Raw genomic sequence first — 22,132 nt, forward strand, 5'->3', positions numbered from 1 at the left:
CGTGACATCCCTCAGAAGGACTGTGGATTGATGAGGCCTGGAGGCTGGCTCTGATTCTGACAATGAGCCAAACCCCTGACCTGGTAATTTTTCTAACAGAGCTCTGCTAATACAATTTCATCTTGTGCAGTCATTGCTTCCCAGGAGCGAGTTCCCTCATCCTGTAATGGACACATTTACATTTAGCTGCATTAAAACACACACTGTTTGCTTTGTGCCCAGCTTACCAAGTGATCCAGATTGCTCTGTATCTGTGACCTGGCCTCTTCATTATTTACCCCCCACCCCAACTTTTGTGTCATCTTCAAACTTTCTCGGTGACTATTTTATATTTTCTTCCAGGTCATTGATAAAAATGATAAACAGGTTAGGCCCAAGATCCACCCTGAAAACCTGTTTCAGTGTGTCTGCAGTCTCATTTTGTACTTGTTTAATAGTTAGCAGGTTCCCTCTGCAGGAATGAGAACTAGAAACTTACTTTAAAAAAAAGTCTGAATGTGTCATGCAGGCCACATAGATATATCAATCAGGCTAAGTCTGGCCTGTGGGCCATACATTGGACAGGCGTGACTTAGCACAATCTCATTTGGGGCCTGTAGGTATTACTGTAATACAAATAAATAATAATATTGTATGTGGGAAACTAGGTTCTTGTCTCATGGTGCCTTATCATAGGTTGTGAATAGACCTGAATATTTTTCTGATTGGAAACACTTCCTCTAATATTTCCACAATTTGATTTTAGCAAAATGTAAGTGCAATATAGAAGGACTCATGCTCCAAAATTTGGATCTGGTTTGAAGACCTGGATTATAAACTCCCTGGAGCTTGGCTGGTGTTTAGTTCTAAGGACCTGGTTTGGTTCACTATACAGAGAGGAGGCTGTCTGAAAAAAATCATATCTGATTAGCCTGTATGGAATTTTTATCACCTCAAAATACCTGGCCAATGCTGATGTTATTAACAACCTAATTCTACAGTCAACCTGTGGAATTAGTTGCCAGGGGATGTTATGAAGGCCCAACGTATAATTGGGTTAAAAAAAGAACTAGATGAGTTCATAGAGGATAGGTTCATCAATGGCTCTTAGACACAATAGGCAGGGATGCAACCCCATGCTCTAGGTGTCCCTAAACCTCCAACTGCCAGAAGCTGGGACTGGATGACAGGGGATGGATCCCTTGAAATTGTCCTGTTCTATTCATTTCCCTTGACTCTGAAGCATCTGGCACTAGTCATTGTCAGAAGTCAGGATACAGGGCTAGACAGACCATTGGCCTGACGCAATATGGCTGTTCTTATGGTATTATTTACTATTAGTGCCTAGAGCCTGGGTTGAGGCCCTATTGTGTTAGGGATTGTACAAACACCTAGTAATAATAATGCCTTGCTCTCACCTAATGCTTTTCATCAGTAGGTCTCAAAGCACTTTACAAAGGAGGTCAGTCTCATTATTTTACAGATGGGGAAAAGGAGGCACAGAAAGCTGAAGTGACTTGCCCCAGGTCACCCAGCAGGCAAGTGGCAGAGCCGGGAATAGAACCCAGATTCCTGTCCAGTGCTCTGTACACACGGCAGTCCTGCCCCCCAAAAGGTTATAATCGAAATAAACAATCGGTGGGACTGAAAACAGCGAAGTGACTTGGCCAAGCTTACGCAGCAGTTAATAGTAGAGATGGGCCTAGAGCCAGGTTTCCTGATTCCCAGTCCTGGCTCCTATTCATCAGCACTCTGGACTCAGGCGTCGCCCTAGCCAGGGTGGTAAATGTTTTCAACACCCCTCTCACAGTGGCCAAGGCAAACCAACAGCCACCCACCACACACAACTGGCCAATCAGCAGAGGGAAAAAAATAAATAAAAAAGCCCAGTGGCAACAGCAGTTCAGTGCCCCCTGGAAGTTGGCACCCAGGGCAGCCATGCTGCTTGCCTGCCCCAGTTTAGATATTGCCCAGAATGGTGAAAATCTTGCAAATTGCAGCTGATCTTGCAAGAGTCCTATATATGGCCAAGATCTCATAAGACTTTCTGGTGAGAATTTGGCACCATCCACTATGAACCCAACCTGATGCCTTTGTTTAGCACCAAACCCAAACCTTAGCTAACCTCTGGATACAAATACCTCCCATATCACATAATATTGGATTGAAAATCTGAGTCCAATACATTTGTTAGCCCATGTAGTAAACATTCTTTTCTCTTGAAAATCTGATGAAAATGATTGAGGCCCATGTGTCTCATAAATGTGGTTTCTGGGATCTCATGTGGATCAAATTAGGGGACCCTGTGGGAAATTCCAGGTGGCAAGTAGCTCTCCGGATATGTCTACACAGCAAAAAACCCCACAGCAGCAATTTTCAGAGCCAAGTTCAACTGGCTTGTGTTATGGGGCTAAAAGTAGCAGTGTAGATGTTCCTACTTGGGCTCTGAAAACTTGGCAGGGCAGGTGGGTCTCAGAACCCGACCGGAACATCTACATTGCTATTTTCAACCCTGTAGTGTGAGCTCCGTGAGACCAAATCAGTTGACCAGGGCTCTGACACTTGCTGCCGTGAGTGTTCTTTTGCAGTATAGACATACTCTTTCTGGTCCCAAAAAACAACTAAATTTTAGCATGAAGCAAACAGGTTTGTGGGGCTAGATGCAGGATTCCCAACTCCAAAGCATTAACAAATCATGTTGGGCTCCCAAAAATCATAATATTGGTTTAAAAATCATTAGGTTCTTTTATTAGGGTGCCCTTGGTTCACATTTTCAGGCTTTTTTGTGCAACTGGGAAGGCTAGGAACTGGCTTGCTTGCTTTTCTTAAAAGAAAGCTGAGCGTCCCATGTAATCACTTGCCTCTAGGGGCAAGGGCATCAAGGAAAACCTCAAATACCATGAGGTGAATGATCAAATCATGAGTGTTGGCAACACCGCTAGCGGTGCCCGGGACCGTGGTTCTTCTCGCGGGCACTGAGGGATCAGATAAAGGACTCGAGCAGAGCCGCTGGCATTTCCAGCAGGGCAGCTTCCAGCCCAGTGGGATGGGCGGCAACTCCCTGGCCCTACCGCGTGGGCACTGGCAGGAGGCGGAGGTATAGGGTGGCAGCTCACGCATTCCCAGAACGCCGACGCTCTGGTACTTCTGGGAGCGAAGAGACCTCGTTCCCTTGGCAAATGCCTGGTCATGCTGCGTGGGGGGTGGAGGGGCACCATTTTGAAGAGCAGACCGCCCTGCCCCCACGCTTCTTGGCCTAACCTCAGCCCCTTGGCGTAACCTGGCCCGGTGGCGCCGACAGGGGCAGGTGCTCTTCGCTAGGGCTTCCCCACCCAACCCCAGGCCCGGTTTTGTCTCAGGGCGGCCCAGCTCCCAGCCGGGCGAGGGGCCTGCCCGGGGGTGGCAGAAGGGGCTACAGGGATCTGGGGTGAGCCCTGGGAGGGCGGCCACAGGGGGCTGGAAGGGGACCCAGAACAGCCCACGAGCATCCACCCCGCCCTTAAGTGGGGCTCGCCTGGGCCCAAGCCCCTACCCAGCCAGGCCCCCCCGCTGCCGTAAAGCGCCCTGAGGCCCAGCACCGCTGGCGGCTGAAAAACTCCCCCCAGAGTCGCGAAATTGCCGTAAATCGGGGGAGGAGCGGGGGAGAAGCCTCCTGTCTTCTCTCAGGCAAGCGTGCTGATTGCTGCCAGCACCCGTGGGCGGGGCTAAGAGGCCAACGCAGCGCCGGGGGGGCCAAATTAGCCAATCAGAGGAGAGGAGTCGCCCGTTGAGCCAATCGGGAGCGGCCAAGGGGGCGGGTGCCGGCGGCAGCAGGGGCGGCTGCGTTCCACGTGGGGCTCGGCGGGCTGTCCACGTGAGGGCAGGCGCCGGAGATGAAGCTGGAGCCGAGAGCGGCCGCGGGCGGCGGCGGGGGCGAGCGGGTAGGGCCGGGGGGGGCCGGGGTTCCACGCCCCCTCCCCCCCATCTTCCCAGCCCACCTTGGGGGCTCGTCGTCACCCCCTCCCCCCCGGGCCTGGCGGCCTCCCCCCACTGTCTGTGGGGCTGGGGCTGGGGGCAGAGCCGCGTCTCCTCCCAGCCCGGGCGAGACGCGGCCCTGGTGGTGGGGGCGGCGGCGGCGTCATGTCCCCGCCTGGCCTGGAGCGGGGTATTTTCCGGGCCCCCGTCGCTGGGCCCCGGGCTGCCGCGTGTCGTGACCTGGAACCGAGCAGGGAAATGTTCGCTCTTCAGCCGCGCGAATGGGTGCGAGAGGCCCCGGCCGGCCCGGCGTGAGTTCGGGCTGCCTGGGGGGGAAGGAATCCCGGCCGGGGGGGGGGAAGGAATCCCGGCCGGGGGGGGGCAGGGAAATCCCCCCCCCCCGTCACCCTGAACCGAGTAACCTCCCCGCACCCCGCTGTTGGGCTGCTGCGCTTCGTAAGCCCGGGGGCAGCTGCGGCGTGTGGCCCCGATCCTGCGAGTTGTCCTGCCTGACCCCGCTGCGGGAGCCTGGCCTGGGGTTGGGCGCTCAGGTGGGGTCCGTGTGTTTCGTCAAAGCTCCGGCAGTTTGCCGACCCCTCCCAGCACCGTCACCGTGGCTGTGCCAGGGCGAAGGAAACCAATCCTTGCCCAGAGGAGCTTGCCGTGAAAAGCCCCAGATCAAGCCGTGTGGTGAGGGTTCAGTGCCTCCGTGGTATTCACTGATATGGTGTGTGTGGCTTATTATATTTAGTTGTTAGACAAAGGCAGCTAGTGAGTCATTGGCCTGGCAGGCAAAATTCTTCCCAGCACTGGGTTTCTTGACTCTCCGTTTCTGCTCTGGGTTAAACATCCTGGTAAGTGAGTGCAATGCGGAGTAACTTGCATTGCCCCTCTAGATGTGGGCCTACATATTACAAAGAGCTGGGGCTGGAAGGGATCTTGGGAGGTCATCGATAGTCCATGCAGAATTCCCTCTCATTCTGAAAGATCCCAAAGTACTTTACAGAGGAAGGATGAGCCAACTGTTAGGATGCTAGGCCCAGGCCTGGATTCAATTCCCTGCACTGCCCCAGGCTTCCTGTGTGACCTTTAGGTGACAGAGTAACAGCCGTGTTAGTCTGTATTCGCAAAAAGAAAAGGAGGACTTGTGGCACCTTAGAGACTAACCAATTTATTTGAGCATGAGCTTTCGTGAGCTACAGCTCACTTCATCGGATGCATACCGTGGAAACTGCAGCAGACTTTATATACACACAGAGAATATGAAACACTACCTCCTCCCACCCCACTGTCCTGCTGGTAACAGCTTATCTAAAGTGATCATCAGCCAGCAGGACAGTGGGGTGGGAGGAGGTATTGTTTCATATTCTCTGTGTGTATATAAAGTCTGCTGCAGTTTCCACGGTATGCATCCGATGAAGTGAGCTGTAGCTCACGAAAGCTCATGCTCAAATAAATTGGTTAGTCTCTAAGGTGCCACAAGTCCTCCTTGACCTTTAGGTGAGTGATTTAGTCTCTCTGTGCCACAGTTCCGCATCTGTACGGTGAGGATGACAGCGCTGTTCTACCTCATCACTAAAGACGCTAAAAATGTGTGAAGTTGTTAAGCACTGTGGTATCCAAACACAGACACACAACACGCACAGTTGGCCAACGCGGAAAGAAAACCAGCTAAAACCTCTCCTTGCTGTTTTTCCTCTAACTTGAGTAACCGTGATCACAGTTGCGACATGTATAGCAGAGCCTCAAAAAGAACAGGAGAACTTGTGGCACCTCAGAGTTTTGAAGGCCAGAGTTACGAACTGACTGGTCAACCACACACCTCGTTTGGAACTGGAAGTACGCAATCAGGCAGCAGCAGAGACGCGCTCGGCCCCCTCCCCCCAATAAAAATAAAAATGTACAGTGCAGCGTTAACTGTAAACTATTGAAAATATAAAAGGAAAGTTTAAATAAAAAAAGAGTTGACAAAGTAAGGAAACGGTTTCTCTGCTTGTTTCATTTAAATTTAAGATGGTTAAAAGCAGCATTTTTTTTTCTGCATAGTAAAGTGTCAAAGTTGTGTTAAATCAGTGTTCCGTTGTTAGCTTTAGAAAGAATAACCGTAACGTTTTGTTCAGAGTTAGGAACGTTTCAGAGGTACGAACACCTTGGGAATGGAGGTTGTTCGTGACTCTGAGCTTCTACTGGAGCGCTAATAGGGAAGACAGTCTGAAGTGACTCTTCTTTTAAATTCAGTGCCTCAGTTTCCCCCTCTTTAAATGGGGATAGCATTTACTGACCTCTCAAGGGTGTTTTTGTTTGTAAAGCACTTTTCAGAGGGCAAGGCTGTGGGTAAGAAGTAAAAGACGTTTGATAGTCTGATGGGGTGTATAAATTACCTTCCCGGGGGAGTGCCAGCTTCTCCATCTCATGTTAGCTGTGCTTCAACCCTCTTGTGTAAGGCAGAGAATTTTCATTCAGTCTCCATGGCCCATTTAGTCCTAGACTATTCTATGGTGGGTCTGTGGGTGCCAATCCTGGAGGTGGCTTGGGTATTAAGGTCCCCTTACGCATTAGGAACTGGGCTGAATCCCACCCAACCTTGAGGTTTCTTACTGACCCTGTTTTGGTGACTCATGCTTTCTCCCAGTGGCATTTATGATCAGATCTGCATGGCTTCTAATCGGCTTGTTTATGTCATCACAGGTGTTTGACAATGCGGAGGGAGACATGGAGACAGAGGAGGAGAATCAGGATCTCCCCAAGAAAGGCAAAGCCCAGGGAAGGAAAAGGGCTTCAGCCCCGGAGGGCGTAGTGAAACAGGTGAAACTCAGCCGGGCTGATCTGTACAAGCTGCCCACCAATGAGGAGCTGAACCAACTGAAGGAGACGGAGAACCTCTTCCATTCCAGCCTTCTCCGCCTGCAGGTCAGGAGAAGCCAGGGAGTCAAATGGGATCCACTTTGTGCTGCATTTGACCTGGTAGCCCGATTCTTTCCAGCCAGGAATCTGTGTTGGGGATTGGGGAGGCTTGGGAAGCAGCAGGTGGATTACGGCACTGGGAACTGCCGAGCTCCAGTCCCAGTTCGGCCCCAACCATGGAGTGAGTCCCTTGACACCTCTCCAGTTTGTATAATGGGGATAACAACATTGAGCCTCTGGCGGCGGCACTGAAAGGAAATTTGATGGGTTTGTTCATTTGGGGTGATTTCATTTTCAGCAGGTGAACAAACGATTCTCTGATTCTTCACCTGCAACATGATGGGTAGACAGTAGCGCTGGCTAAAAAATGTATGAAAATTTTGGCCAAAAAAGTCTTAATTTTGGGGGATCCGAATTTTTTAAATAGATTTTTGTGCCTGAGATGGTAGTTTTCATGATGATATCACAAGACTGTTCCTGCTAGAAGCACTGCTGCTGAGCCCTCTCTATCTGCACGTTTCTACCGTCAAGCGAAGTGCAGGGTCCCGAGCTTTGGATTCTGCTTCTCTTGTTGGGGTTCCGCAATGTCCCATGGGTCAGCACTAGGGGAACCTAATTGCAGGATCAGGGCCTCCATTTGGGGGAAGAAGGTGGTTGGGGAGGCCCTTGATTTTGGCTGCTCTTTGGACATTGGCTTGACTTTATGAGTGAGTGCTGAATGTGTGCCTGGAATTGTGGATAGTGCACTGGGATGCCTCGGGTGTGGGTGGGACACGTTTGCCTGTTGGGGGTGGGGAGGCATTGGACATCATTTTGGAAGTGTAGGAATGTGCATTTGCTGTAGAATTTGCAGAGCTAGATAAAATGGCCCGATGGCCTAGCAGTTTGTCTTGTGTTTATGGTCTCAGAGGCCTTGGGTTCAAACCCCGCATGAACCCTGGTTGGAAAACTGAAAAGTATATATGCACGTTATTGGGCTCAGTATAGGGCTAAGTGAGTGAAATTTAGTGGTCCGCAATAGACAGGCGGTCAGGGTAGATGATCTGAGGATCTCTTCTGATCTTAAACGCCCTCAGTTGAAGAGGAACAGTTCTCAGCCACGTTCTGTGCCAGCTTGATGGCTAGGCAGGCAAGCCCACACCTACCTCTCAGGCCTAGCTCCTGGAGGCTGCAGTGTCTTTTGCTGTAGCAGGGATTCTTTCCCTTCACCCTTCCCAGCCACAGTGAAACGGATGTCAGTTGAACCCGTTTGTTCTGGCTAAGCATCGAACAAGAGGGAACTGACATTTGTAAGTTTTCGTGCAGCTTAGCAATTAGCAGCAGCACGGGGACCGACATGAATTACCACTGGCCAGTGGAGGATGCCCCTTGGAGGAGAATAATTCGTATTTGGTATCATGCAACCATATTACCCGTATGTCCGGCTGCTGGAGAAACCTACCTGGCATAGAGGAGTCATTGAGAGGGGCTAGGAGCTCCCGTCTTACCCTACAGAGAGCGTTACCCTCTGGTCCCGACTGGGAATCCCCCTCGAAGGGCAGGATAAAAGTCAGCAGTGATTTCCATTGCTGAGGCTGCCCTTCACGGTCTCCCCTTCTCTCTGCAGATCGAGGAGCTGCTGAAGGAGGTGAAGCTAAAGGAGAAGAAGAAGCAGAAGATCGATGCCTTCCTCCACGAAATCAACACCCTGCTGAGTGCTGTCCCAGAGACCCTGGAAACTGATGTACGTCCTGGGGAGGCGACGGGGCTGTCTGCTTACAAACGAGCAGGGCTGGCAATGAGCCACTTCCAACCGGCTTTGCCCTTTGTGTTTCACGTGTCATGATTATGACTCAGCCGAGTGGTGCAGTGGTTCCAACCCTGCTGGGTGTACTGCTGCTCCCCCTCCGGAGAATGTTTCTGGGGTGCATAGATCCTGCCCTCCCCACCCTGTAGGGTCCTGTAGCTGTAGGGTCCATGGATATCATGGCTGGGATGTATATACGTATGATAGGGAATACAGGAGAGAGGACTGTGAAACAAAGGGGGAATCCCTGCAGGACCCATGTCCAGCCACTGAGTTACGGCCTTTGGTTCAGGGTCCTACACTCGCCCTTTGATGCTCTGAGCAGTATTTTGGTGGATGACCGAGTCCCAGCTCACTTGGCAGAGCCCTGCTCGTACCTGGGTGAGCTTAGCCATTGCTGGGATCTGGAGCTATTCTTCACCTCCCTCCCTGCCTTCCACAGCTCGCCGACCAGTCCTGGCTCCCAAAGGATGTGAAGGTTCCGTTCCTCCAGGTGCCTTCCAGCGTAAAGGGGAAGTTCCGCTTCCTGCCGCCAGCCACGGTGACGGTGGTGGGAAGCTACCTGCTGGGCACATGCATCAAGCCGGAGATCAACGTGGACTTGGCAGTGACGATGCCCCGGGTGAGGCGTGGGGTTGGTGTGGTGCCACAACTCTTCCCGTGTTCCTTCCGTGGCCCATGTCTTGTCCTGTAGAAGCTTTACGCTGAGTGCTTTCACAGGGTAAAGATGCCCAGTGCATGCAGGTCCCGGATTCTCTATCTAATGTGCCAGGCTTACCGTTCAGGGCTTAGATCAGATGATACATCAGTCTCGGGCCTTGCTTCGTGCCAGAAGTTGTTAAGGGAGTTGGACCTCATCCCACGGGGACTCCATTGTCCCCGCTTCTCCCAGTCTAACCAGATCAAAGCTTCCTGCTGCTTGATTTCCAGCATAACCTGTCCCTTCCTCCTCTCTGCTCCCTCTGCCTGGCTAGGGACTGGGCCTTTCCTTTGCACCCAAACGCATTGGCATTAATCTGGCTTCCTTAGCCACCATGTGGCCTGCCCTTGGCCTGTTCCTGAGCCTGTGACAAAGAGCAGGTGAACCCTTTGCACCATTCACCTGCACTTGTAGTAGGTTATATGCCAAGAACTCGCATACGAGCACTTCGTGTGCCAGGACTTCCTGTCCCTCTTTTCAGCTCACTCCTCAGAACGACTCTGCCTTTTATGTGCCTGGCTTCCAGCTAAAGTGACCCACCTGGGCTGGCTGTCAGGGTGAGTCAGCCGAATAGCTCTGCGCTTCCCCGCAGGAGGCATGCGGTCTGCTAATGCTTGGCAGGCTGGCTGCAGTTTGCTGGCACTGTTAGAGCTGGAGTGGATGGCTCTTGGTTCTGCAGTGCTGTTTCTCTGCCTGTCACTTTCTCACCCCAGAGGTGGCTGCATGTCTACAGGGGAGAGAGGGGCATGTGTGCTGGGCTGAACTGGGCTCTGGAAGCATCAGAGATGATTCCTCTGTCCCCTTCTTGCTCAGGCAATCCTCCAGGACAAAGACAACCTGAACCAGCGATACCACCGGAAGAGAGCCCTGTACCTGGCCCACATTGCTCAGCACCTCTCCAAGGAAAAGCTCTTTGGCAGCGTGCGATTCACGTACATGAACAGCAACCATCTCAAGCCGATCCTGCTCCTGCAGCCTCAAGGTACCATGTCTGTGAACTCCCCACCCACCCGTCATTCCCCTAGGGCCTCCTGATCCCCAGGGCTCCTCTCACCTTGTCAGTGAAGTTGCATAGTTCGGTGGCGCCGTCACATCGAGCAATGCCAGGTCTGCGTGCTTGCTGCAACCCCCACCCCATATCACTGGCAGGGCTGTGCCCAAGGGTCTGAGACTGGTACCTGTGCGCACAGGACATGGGGCTGGGAAGAAAACTGGCCTGCAATCGACATTGATGTGAATCACTCCGGGAGCCGGGCTTGGCCTCACAGACAAGAGCGATCAACAGGAACTGGCAGCGCAGAGGCACTAATGGGACCGGGTTGCTCTGGGGGGCTGAAGACTTTGGAAGTAGCCCAGGCACCTGGGCAAAGCATTCGGGGGTGCGGGAATGGGCCTTCCGGTGTCATCCTGGGTCCTCCAGGAGATAGGAGTCTGTTTGGCTGCATTAGCAAAGGGCTGGAGAACAGTGGGGACTCCAGTGAAATGCCACAGTGTGCAGCACTGATGCACCCCGTCTGGTCCCTCTTATCTTGCTGCTTGAGCAGCATCCTCTGTGCCCATGAGTCTTTCCAGGCCAACTGGAAGAGGCCCACCCCGGCCTTGGAGCCAGGTTAATCCTAGGGTTGGGCCGTCGCTGCTGGGTGTGACGGTCGCTGCCAGGCGTCGCATTGGCCATGGGTCGCAAGCTGAGGGCCTGCTCTTGCAGGCCCAAAGTCCGGCAATGGAGAGCCAGGGGCGATTGGCGGAGCATTGGGGGCAGGACGAGAGGGTGCTAGGAAAGGTGAATGAGAGATGCGTTGTTCTGTGCCTTCCCTTGGCCCCTCCCGGGGATGGGAGTTCGGGGTGGCTGGAGACGTGGGCAGGGGCAACTAGGGGGAGTTATCGTCAGCGCTGTTGATTCATCGTCCTCGTTACCGATAACGTCTCCGTCTCCTGCTGGGAGCTCTAAGGAGTAAAAGGGAAAGGTCGATGATCTCGTCCCTCTAAGGAGAAGGGGGTGGTGGCCCCTTCCTGGGTTAATCCCCTGTCCTGTGTCACTCTCTCTGACCTCACTCCCCCTTGGTGCTTGCAGGTAAAGACGAGAAGCTGGTGACTGTCCGGCTCTATGCCTGCCCCGCCCCTGGCTTCTTCAAGCCCAGCCGCTTGTACCCCAGCAAGAACAACGTCCGGACGGCCTGGTTCCTGGAGCAGGGCTCCCCTGGAGAAGGTAGGGCTGGGACATTCAGAGTTGGGGTGTACGGGAGCTGGGTGTGTGGCTGATCCTGGGATAGAGGCCATGGGGGGGGAGGGGAGCGGAATTTCCTGCAGGGTGGGGTCATGGTGTAGCCCGCAACAGAGAGAGGGAGTGTGTATGTGGGTTTCTCGGTCCCTGCTGGGTCTCTGGACCCACTAGCATTCCCTGCTGGATCCTGTCTGGTCAGTGGGCTCAGTACACCCCATATAGGGGCATCAAGTCACCGGAGGGTCTGCCCTCGCATTGCACCGTTTCCTTTCCCTGCTCGCTGCAGTCTGGCTAAGACCTTCTCCCACCACGATGGGGAAACAGCAGTTTGCTGCTCCCACCCCACAAAGCTGGGAAGGCTACAAGGCAGCACCAGCTCGAGTCTGCAGCCAGCCCCCGCTGCCGTCCTCCGGTGCAAGGGGTGTCATGTTCTGCAGCCAGCCCCTTGTGGCGCTGCAGGTTCTGTGGGAGTTTCTAACTGAGAAGGATGCGGAGGGTTCGATTGGGTTAAAAGTGCCAGTAACTTGTCTGACTGGGTCGGGCTGCCTTGTTCCCTCCCCAGGAGCTGCCGAGTCCCCCACTCCCCACTACAACAACTCCATCCTCTGCGACACGGGGCTGGAGTCCAACCTGCTCTTCCTCGCTGGCGCCGGTGCCGACTTCCCTGGCATGAGGGACGGAGTCACCCTCCTCAAAGTCTGGCTGCACCAGCGGGAGCTCGGCAAGGTAGCCTCGTCTGGGGATGGGCTGGCCTGCTCAGCTCTGCCCCTGCAACCCCTGTGTGTGTGTGGGGCCTGGCCTCTTTTATTCCCGCATAAGGAGTGGGGAAGGGATGGGGGCACGTTGTCCCCGGTCTGCTCTGCCTTTGGGGTGTGTGTGTGGGAGGCACACCAGCTTAGTATGCTCCCCGCTGATCTCCAATAGCTCCCTCCTGCCCCCGGGTTCCTGCTCTGTAGATAGGAATGGAAGGTGTGCAAGGTCGCTGCCCCATTGAGGTTGAGCTTCCTGGCCCTGTCTGGTCCCTGGTCCCTCAAGATCTCATGATGCTCCATTCAGACCAGTCCAAGCGATTGGTTCGCTCCCCTGGCTGGGGAAGTGTGAACTGCAGGGTGTCGCCCTGGGGCAGGCAGGCCCTCTGTCTGCTGTCTAGGGTCCAGTGATGGTCTCTGGCGTCAGCGTCTGGCCCTGCCACGTTCCCTTGCTGGCTGTTCTGGTTCCCTGGGGAAGGGGTTTTCGAGCCACAGGAGATGAAAGGCGCTTAGATCCCTGGAGCAGTCTAAGAGGCAAGGGTGCCCATGCCGGCACTGCTGGGTGAAGGGCAGCCGAAGCTGGCGTCGTTACTCAGCTGAGCCTGGCACTGCAGGGAATCAGGCTGCGTGCTCTTGGGCTCTCTGGAGTTGCCGTTGCATTTGCCAAGGCAGCCTGTGACTCCGGGGCAGGCCTGGAGCTTGCCCTAGCTTTGTGTCTTGTCTCCCAACAGGGCTTGGGGTGTCTCAACGGCTTCATGGCCTCCATGCTGGTTGCCTACCTGCTGGCTAAGCACAAGATCAGCCAGGGGATGAGCGGCTACCAGGTGCTGAGGAGCGTTCTGCAGTTCCTGGGTGAGCTCCCCGATGGCAGCACCTTTGGCTTGGATCACAGCCGAACCTAGAACCCAAAGGTGTAAAGCTGGCGCGTAAACCTAAGTGTGCCACGCAGCCAAGGCTGGGCTTGGAGGGGCCTGGAGGACAGATGTGCCTCTGTCCCTGTAGGATCCACAGTTAAATGTCCTATGGCAGACTGGTAAGAATTCTGAGCAAGACCAGCCAGATCCTCTGTAGCTCCCACCCTAGGGTGAAGGCAGGATGATGCCCTGTGATTTGATCTCTAGAGAGAGAGTTAAGAAACCACGACAGTCCTGTTGATTTGATGGTCTGGAAACTTACAGCAAAATGCAGCCTTGAGCTTCACCCGCAGGGTTAAATGTCTGTACAGGGAGAGTATTTTAGAACCCAGTCCTGGGGTGCGGTACGATAAACTGCCCCCAGCACAGAACACTGACCCTTTCTTTGTTCGCAGCTACCTCGGACCTGAGTGCAACTGGGATCAGCCTGTCAAAGGACGCAGACAGCTCGCTGGTAAGGAGCAAGTGTGGCTCCCAGCAGCGTGGTCCGGTGGCTAGGATTGGGTATGGGCACCTGGGTTCTATTGTTGGCTCCGCTGTTGACTCAGCGTATGCCTGTGGACGAGTCACTTAACCGCTGTGCCTTGTCTTCTCTGTCCAGGGATGCAAATACCCCCCTACCCACTGTGCTGTGCAGGGGAACGGCCTGCATGGCACATGGGCTGTGCTCCGCGTTTGCGAGTTGCTGTTACTCTAAGGGTCTGGGTGGTGCAGAGTCTGTTGCTGCGTGTATCTCTGTGGGTGCTACTCCTGCGTGCTAAGCCACATGCTCTCTCTTCCAGCCCACCCTGGCCGACTTCCACCAGGCTTTTGAAGTGGTCTTCGTGGACCCCTCGGGGTTGGTGAACCTCTGCGCTGACATGACCACTAGCAAGTACAAGCAGGTACTGGCAGTGTTACGGATGGGCATCCCCATAGAGTCTCACCTCCCTCTTTCCTCCCAAGGCTCCCTTTGCCTGCTGTTTCCAGACTGGTCTTGCCAAGTGGCTTTGTCCTGGCACAGGCCTGTTTGGTACTAGGAGCCAATTTCCCCTTGCCTGGGATGCCCCTTCCCCTTTCAGAGTCAGAGGCTTTTCTATCCCAGCTGTAGTGTATTACAGACAAGCAAGTGTAGGAAGGATGCAGCTTGTGCGTTGGCTGCTTGTGCTGTGTCCTGCCCAGCAAGCTAAACAGGGTGAGGCCCTCTGTGTGCTGGGATGGGAGACCTCAGAGGAACGGGGTTCTGTAGGTGGTGCTCTTCCTATCAAGTGAGTGTCCCAGCATGGTTCCAGAGGTTGCTGTACAGCTTAAAGTGCTGTCTTCTGACACCGTGTAGAACCAGGCTTTCTGCCTGCTTGTGGTCATTGGAGATCTTAGGTACTTTTCACAGGAGCTGGGATCGGAGTATGAGCATCTACCCCTTATCCCTATTGTGTTTTCTCCCATTCCTTGTCGGTTTTCATATCACACTCTTCACCGTAGCATCTGAAAGCCTTCCAGTAGCGCACTAAGCAATGCGACTAGCATGTCGTGTGTTGGCTGGTCTCTCCTCTTCTCCCCAGAGTGAGCAGTGTGTGTGGTGGAGTGTCTTGTTTTGCTAGGGTTTTCGTTGTTGCTGCTGTTAAATGCACCTTTTGCGGCGTGTGCCGAGCCAAGCGGCTGCCTAGGCTGAGAGCTCACTAACGAGCTCTAGCCTGCTGTCCTTGATCCTTAACCCCTTTAGGATCCCATGACGAGTGGGGCTAACCTAGGGAGAATAGGGTTAAGAAGCTGGCTTCAAAGCGACCAGAGGAGCTAGCGGGCAGGGGTTTTGCGAGGGAGTTCTCCAGGTGAAGGAGGAGCGACTGAGTGACCCTGGGGGTGAGTTTGTCTGGTAGTTTGTTGTGTGCGTGCTTGCTTGCTCTGTGTGTGTGTGTGTGTGTGTGTGTTTAAAAATGATAGTGTGCGCTGTATGCTGAGCCTAGCGACCTGTGACAATAATCTAGGCAGAAGTCCAGCAGTAGAGTGGAAGCGATCCCGTCTATTGCACCGAATGCAGCATGTACAGTTACCTTTAAAACAAATAAAAGGCAGTTCTTCTTCACTTAGCACACAGTCAACCTGTGGAACTCCTTGCCTGAGGAGGTTGTGAAGGCTAGGACTATAATGGGGTTTAAAAACTAGATAAATTCATGGAGGTTAAGTCCATTAATGGCTATTAGCCAGGATGGGTAAGGAATGGTGTCCCTAGCCTCTGTTTGTCAGAGGGTGGAGATGGATGGCAGGAGAGAGATCACTTGATCATTACCTGTTAGGTGCCCCAGAGGGAGTGAACCTGGCGTTGGTGACTGTTGGCTGACAGAATACTGGGATGGATGGACCTTTGGTCTGACCCAGTATGGCCATTCTTATGTTCATACACTGCAAGCACCTCTTAGCCCTCAGAGACATGGGATTGTCTTTTGAGGCTGGGGTGCTGGAACAATTGTATAGTGGGGGTGCTGAGAGCCATTGAACCAAACTGTGAACCCTGTGTATAATGAAAACCCCTTCAAGCCAGGGGGTGTGGCAGTACCCCCCACACCCCTAGTTCCAGCACCTGTGCCTGAGGCCAGAGGGGCTAAGGGAAACAGAGAGGCACATAGATGGAAAAATCATGAATGGTGTGGCGATAATGAATAGGGCGGTGTTATTTACCACTTCATGTTAATACAAGAACCAGGGGTCACCCAAGGAAATTAACAGGCAGCAGGTTTAAAACCAACACAAGGAAGTATTTCTTCACCCAACACCGTCAACCTGTGGAACTTGTTACCAGGGGGTGTTGTGAAGGTCAAACGCATAACTAGATTAAAAAAAAAATTGTCCAAGTTCAGGGAGGATAAGCCCATCAGTGGCCGTTAGTCAAGATGGTCAGGGATGCAACTCAATGCTCTGTGTCCCTAAACCTCCAACTGCCAGAAGCTGTGACTAGACGACAAGGGATGGATCACTCAAAATGGCCCTGTTCTGTTCATTGCACCTGGCATTGGCCACTGTCGGAAGACAGGATCCTGGGCTAGATGGATCATTGGTCTGACCCACTGTGGCCGTTCTTATGTTCATGTTGGAGAAGGCAGATCAAAAACTTGCTCCTTGCTCTTGGAGTGGAAAGTGGTGATGTTTGTGATAGTCCTTAGCTCCTGGGGCAGTTCATTCTGCTGTCTCTGATCACCCGAAGAGACGGTTCCGTCTCCTGCACAGACGAGCTTTACCCTTATTAGTGAGAGTTCCATTGTGCCAGAGGAGTGACGTCAGCCACGGTCTTCGTCCTGGAGCTGTAAATGGTCTTTTAGGTACCCTGGGTCCAGGCCATGGAGCACTGTGATGACAAGGACCGAGACCTTAAACTTGATTAGCAATTCTAGGGGAAACCAGTGTGGACAGCAGAAGGTGGGTGTGTTGTGCTCACCATAGCCTGTGGTGCTGAGCTGATATCTGGCAGCATTTTATACTAGTTGGAATTCCCTACATGCTGTAGGTTTCATGCCCAGGTATGTTGCATTTAAACAGCTGCTGTGCTCCACCTCAGAGGTGGCTGCATTTCAGTGGTGTAGGTGAATCGATTCCTTTCTATTACTAGTGTTGTGTAAGCTGCTTTGGGCTCCTAGGGCAAAGGGCCGTTATTTAAAATTGTCTCTGTAGGTTTTTAAAGTGTATATAGTACTGGTGAACGTCTCTAGATTAACCGCTCTGAACTCCTCGAGGTGCAGACCATACTGCCACCCCCCAGGGTGATGTGAGGCCAGTGTCCGGGGCCCAAGATAACCAGTCACGGGGAGGGGGAACTGCTGCTTCTAGCTGGCCATGCAGAGACACCGTTGGACGCGATAAGGGATCCGGGTCCCGCTCCCCAGGCACGGCTGTTCCTGGTTCTAGCCCAGAACTGTGTGTGATGCTTTAGAGATGGATGTGAGAGCTCAGCACAGGCACCTTGTGCCTTCTCCTTCCTAAGCCTAATTGTCTCCACCCTGGAGTCATTTTATTTAGGGTTCGTCCTGCCCAACAGTGAGATCTGGGGCCAAGGATTGGCTGGGCTCAGAGCCAGGACTACCTCTGGGCTCCTCCCAGATTGGGGTGGGGTGTGGGTTGCAGCTGGGCTGCAGATGACTGGGCAGCCAGGGTGCTCTTGGGCGCTGAAGGACCTATGCTCAGGCTGCCAGTGGAATGAACTCTCCCCTATTCTCCGTTCACAACTGCCCCTCCCTCAGGTCCAGTTCGAAGCCAAGCACTCGATGGAAGTCCTGGACGACCGAACGGTGGATGGATTCCAGTTGCTGCTTATGACCCCCAAGCCTCTAATCAGGACCTTCGACCACGTCTTCCAGTAAGTCTGGTTGCCGTGGCTTGGGGACGGCGTGCGGGGGATTAGTCAGAGAGCAGCTGGCTGTCCCAAGCTCAGCACGGGATGCTGGCAAAAGCGCAGCGCAGATGCGGCCCGGTAACTTAGGTCATCATTTGCTCCCTCCCCCCCAGCTGCCTCCCACTCCCCCTACAGACCCTGCTCCCCCCGCCTCAGAAAGGGTGTGCTATGCACACATCCCAGCAGTTTGGTTTGGCTAGCCTAGGTGGCCATTTCAAGGTCTGATCTCCCCTGAGCCACGAGGGCTGGGAACTCCAGTACATGCTGGGAGAGAGCTGGGAATCCCAGCTTAGCTGGTCCACGCTGTATCAGACTTTACCTCGCCAGCTGGATGATGCTGGGTGCACTTGATCCCTTGACTGTGGCCCAGTTCCTGGCCCGTGACCCCCTCCCTCCATCCCTCCTACCGTGGGAGCATTCTGCAGGTGCCACTGTCTTGAAGTGGCTTGGCAGGGGGAAGCCCAGGGGCGTTTCTCAAGGTGACTGAGGCTCTCTCCTCCCTCGCTGCAGCCTGAAGCACGTCTCCAAGCTGCAAGGGGCCTGCAAGAAGATGCAGCTGCTGAATGAGCTGATGGATCGAGGCGGGAACTACGTAGCTGCGGCCCTGCCCTTTGTCACCTCCCTGCTGGTGCGAGGGCTGGCCGGGAGGGTGCTGCTGCTGACGCACTCCCTGCCCCAGGCACCGCAGGTAACCCCCCCATCTTCTCAGAGCCTCCTGTGCAACGCAGCAGCTGCTTCTCTGATAGCTCCCTCTCCTGCCGACTCTTCCCTCGGGCCTCCTGACTCCTTCCATTGCTGTACTGCCTGGGGAAAGGTGGGAAGGGAGAGTCCTTGCCCTGTGCCCCTCTCAGAGGGGGCTGGCTAGCTCAGGGGGCTGGGGCTGCAGCCTATTGTGCCTTTCGCATCTAGGCTGCTGGTTCAAATCCAGCCCAGGGTCAAAAGTTGTAGCTGTTTGCTGACCAATTCGGGTGAAGCTCCGTCCAGTTCCTGGCTGTCCTGGCTTGGTGGTCTCAGCAGAGAGGCCATGGGGATTGCACCCCCCTTTTTCCTCTCTCGGTGGGGTCCCTTCAAGGCAGGGATTGAGACCCGTTGGTGATGGGGGTAGTGAAAGAACTTGCATTGCTGGGCTGTAGCTAATCTGGATGACCAAACCGCTGCTTGGCAGCACTACAGCAGAAGCTGGTATGGGGCTCTTGCATGGGGGAGAGGTTTTGAGTGCATGGCTGCCCTGCCTGCCTGGCCCCAGAGGGCAGGGATTCTGGGGAGCAGCACGGCTGGGGGGAATCTACCCAGCAGAGGGGGAGTGGTGCCCGGGCAGGTGCCGCTCTGCCAAAGGTGGTTCCGTTCATGCTGTGTTTCCCGTTTCTCCCCAGTGGCCTATCAGCGCCGAGCCCCCGAAGCACAAGGATGCCGGATACCTGTCATTCGGGCTCTTACTCACCCCTGAGTTTGCCACTAGCATTCTGGAGAAGGGACCAGAGGCAGATCGACCAGAGGTGAGGGCGAGGCTGCTCCTACCCAGGGTTGGGAGGGTGGCGCTTACATTGCAGTAGCCCCTGGAAGCCTCGCTCAGGGTTCTGTCCTGCTAGGTGCTGAACAAAGGGCTAACAAAAGCCGGTTTTCTGGCACAAGCAGCTTATGACGCACGTACCAGAGACCGCAGAGAGATGCGGGTGGAGGAGCAGGTGATGGCAGACGATCGTCATGCTAAGCAGCGGCCCCAGCTCGCTGGCTGCCGAGTAGTCTGTCGGCATTGCAGCAAGGGCCAGTTAAAGAGGGGTCGGAAGGAGGCTGGCGTGGCGGCTTTGCGGGTGTCTACCGGGAGCACCGTCCCGGTGTAGGGGCAGGCTGGTAGGAAGTGCCAAGGTGTCGGGAAGGGAAATCGGACACGGCGACTGGCAGCAGTGGCAAAGCAGAGAGGGGAGCCGAGCCCTCGCTATCGGTTTGTGGGTGGCGATAGGGGGAGGCAGAGCTAAGGTGCGGGGAGCAATACACTGTGTGTGTTTGTGCTGGAGGAGGGGATGCCTGGGGAGGGATGCAAAGAGGGGACCATGCACTCAAAGGGATGAGTCCGGAAGAGGAGCGATGGAGCTGAACTGAGACCTTGCACCTGGTCTCTTCCTCCCGCTCCGGGGATCGGACCCGACTCTGACGTAATAACAGGGAAAATCCTCAGGCCTTTGAGCAGTTCCACAGGCTGGGGGGGGCGCGGTCTCTGCTGCATCAGCTTTAGCCACATCCTGGGCATACGGGGGCGCTGGGGCATCACTGGAATAGGTCTGAGGGCTGTGGTCACTCCCTAGCAGGCTGTTTCTGCCTACCATGGCCCTGTGTGCCCGACTCTGATCAGTCCGTTTTAGTGGCTGCGGTGCCCCAGGGCACAGTCTGAGCTTTCCATGTGCGCCCTGCCAGCTTGTGTCTCCATGACCAGGAGGGGCCCCGCCTCCATGGATGGGGGGCGTTCCATCTCCAGGGCCTTGCTAACAAGGTTGGCAGCCAGATAGAGGGGTGGCTTTTGAATGCCTGTTTAGAGGGAACTGGCCTGAGACACCCACACCAGACATGAGGTGGTAAGAGCTGGCAGTTGCAATCGCCATGGGCTGCATTCGCATCCGCGGCTTGCTCCCCCAAGCCATGCTCTGACCGCTCTCTCCGCAGGCTGCCGAGTTCCGGAAGTTCTGGGGGGAGAAGTCTGAGCTAAGGCGGTTCAAGGACGGCGCTATCTGCGAGGCCGTGGTATGGGGCGCGGAAACCATGTGCCAGAAGCGCCTCATCCCTGAGCAGATTGTCAAGCACCTGCTTTGTCTGTGAGTAGGGTGTGACCGCCGTGCTGCCTGGTCAGGAGCACTATGGAGCTGGGGGGTCAGCTGATTACACTCTTCTCAGACACAAGTTACTGGGCTCAGGATAGGGGTAACTGGGTGGGGTTTGAGACTTGAGGACGCTGACATCAGTTAGTCACCGTTACCCCATCAATACAGCCAGGGCTGTTGGGAGTAGGGACTCCTGGATTCTATTCCTAGCTCTGCCACTGGATCTATGTGACCTTAGGGCGGTGGGGGGAGTCGCCTTGCACTTCCGTGGCTCAGTTTCCTTATCTCTACAAGGGAGATTTTACCTGTTTGTAAAGTTCTCTGAAATCTTAAGATGGCAGGTGCTGTATCCGTGCAGGGTGTTCATCCACCCAGTGCTCTGAACACCTGCAATTGGCAATTTAGGCTTAGTGTCCAAAAACGAGACCCTCGCCCGGAACTAAAAGCTTCCCTTGGCTCTACTGATCCCTTCGTGCCCCGCCCCGCAGAGATCTGAGAACAGCAGCTGCAGCTTGCAGTGCTACTGGCAGGTTGGGAGGTTTGGCTGTGAACTCAGCAAGCCTGTAGTTCTCTGAGTTCTTCCAGTGGTTCTGAACCCATGCTCCTTTGGGTATGTTCCTGATAATGCCTTGTCCTGGGCGGGGGAGAAACGAAGTGACCATCTCGTAACCCTAACCTTCCTTGGGTGATGAATTCCCAGGGCTCCAGCAGGCGCTCACCGGTGATGGGGGGTGGGATTTCTGCAGGAGGCTGGACTTCCGAGGGTGGGGCCACGTGCATCTCACAGCTCCTCTTGCTTTGGTTTGTCTTTGTAGCCATGCAGATATTCCTGAATCCTCTATCTGCTACACAGGAGCTGTGCTGGAGTCTGTGATCAGAGTTGGGCGAGAGGTGAGGTCTTGTCTAAAATCGCAGGACTGGCGCAGGAGGTTTCTCTCTGGCGTTTGTGGAAGGAGGCAGGGTGTGAGGGGTGTAGCTCTGGGGCCTAGAGACTCCTGGCTTGCTACTTGTGAGATGCTGAGGTTAACAAAAGGACAGGAAATGTACCTGTCTGAACACTCAGTGAGGCCCTGAGCCAGTGCAGCAAATTAATTGGTTCTGTGGCTGTCTCATAATCCTTTCCTGCAGTCCCCCTGCTATTCCAGCCCTGAGGCTCCCCACACAAACACCGCCTCCTGTCGCCCTCCATCCTGACCCAGAACCTTCCTGCTTTTCCAGCTGTGGGGCTCCCTGTCACCTCTTCCCCTTTGAAATCCACACTGTCCTCTGTTATCTCCAGGTCTGCGACTAGCTTGCCTTGCTCTAGTTCCTGTAACCTCCTTTCCTTCCCCTCCATTCTCTCCAGGATTCTGCTGCTAACGTCCTCTACAGCTGTTCAGTCCCCTCTCTTCCATTCTCCAACCTCCTGCTGGCTCCCTGTCTGTGCCCCCATCCAAGCCAAGTGCCTCCTCCTTGACCTTTAAGGAGCTATGTAATCTCACCCTGCCTATGTCCCTTGTGCCCCTCCCAGTTCTCTTCTCTGTCTCCTCTTCACATCCCAACCCCTAGGGAAAGTCTCATGCTTCTTCTTGGTACCCTCCTCTCCTCCAAATCCCTCCCTAAAACTCACTGCATATGTTCTTTCCTCCAGGAGCCATTCTCTCTCTCTCTCCCATCTGAGAATAGCCCTCCTGGGGCCTTCATAGCCTAAGTTTCCCATCTCGTCTATATTAAGTTCATCAGGGTAGGGAAAGTGTGTCTCCCTGTGAAGGG

At 54.4% G+C, this 22,132-nt stretch overlaps 1 protein-coding gene across 4 annotated transcripts in view; it reads left to right on the plus strand.

The window, feature by feature from the left end:
- The first annotated feature begins 3,798 nt into the window (after positions 1-3,798).
- Positions 3,799-22,132, plus strand: part of NOL6 (nucleolar protein 6) — a 74,296-nt gene continuing 55,962 nt past the window's right edge. For 2 of the 4 annotated variants that reach the window (XM_084628675.1, XM_084628678.1), the window contains exons 1-15: positions 4,068-4,218; positions 6,622-6,843; positions 8,444-8,560; positions 9,066-9,245; positions 10,137-10,305; positions 11,395-11,529; positions 12,107-12,270; positions 13,025-13,145; positions 13,603-13,661; positions 13,990-14,091; positions 17,416-17,531; positions 18,078-18,255; positions 18,941-19,063; positions 20,226-20,374; positions 21,196-21,271. In XM_084628675.1, the coding sequence (XP_084484801.1) occupies positions 4,099-4,218; positions 6,622-6,843; positions 8,444-8,560; positions 9,066-9,245; positions 10,137-10,305; positions 11,395-11,529; positions 12,107-12,270; positions 13,025-13,145; positions 13,603-13,661; positions 13,990-14,091; positions 17,416-17,531; positions 18,078-18,255; positions 18,941-19,063; positions 20,226-20,374; positions 21,196-21,271 (2,031 nt within the window). In that variant the 5' untranslated portion in view covers positions 4,068-4,098. Of the gene's footprint in view, positions 3,900-4,067; positions 4,245-6,621; positions 6,844-8,443; positions 8,561-9,065; positions 9,246-10,136; positions 10,306-11,394; positions 11,530-12,106; positions 12,271-13,024; positions 13,146-13,602; positions 13,662-13,989; positions 14,092-17,415; positions 17,532-18,077; positions 18,256-18,940; positions 19,064-20,225; positions 20,375-21,195; positions 21,272-22,132 lie in introns of those variants that run through there. The other 2 variants (XM_084628676.1, XM_084628677.1) reach the window with 2 other exon arrangements.

This window comes from Lepidochelys olivacea (assembly GCF_965140295.1).
Source record: "Lepidochelys olivacea isolate rLepOli2 genome assembly, chromosome: 5".
In the NCBI taxonomy this organism is placed as follows: Eukaryota; Metazoa; Chordata; order Testudines; family Cheloniidae; genus Lepidochelys; species Lepidochelys olivacea.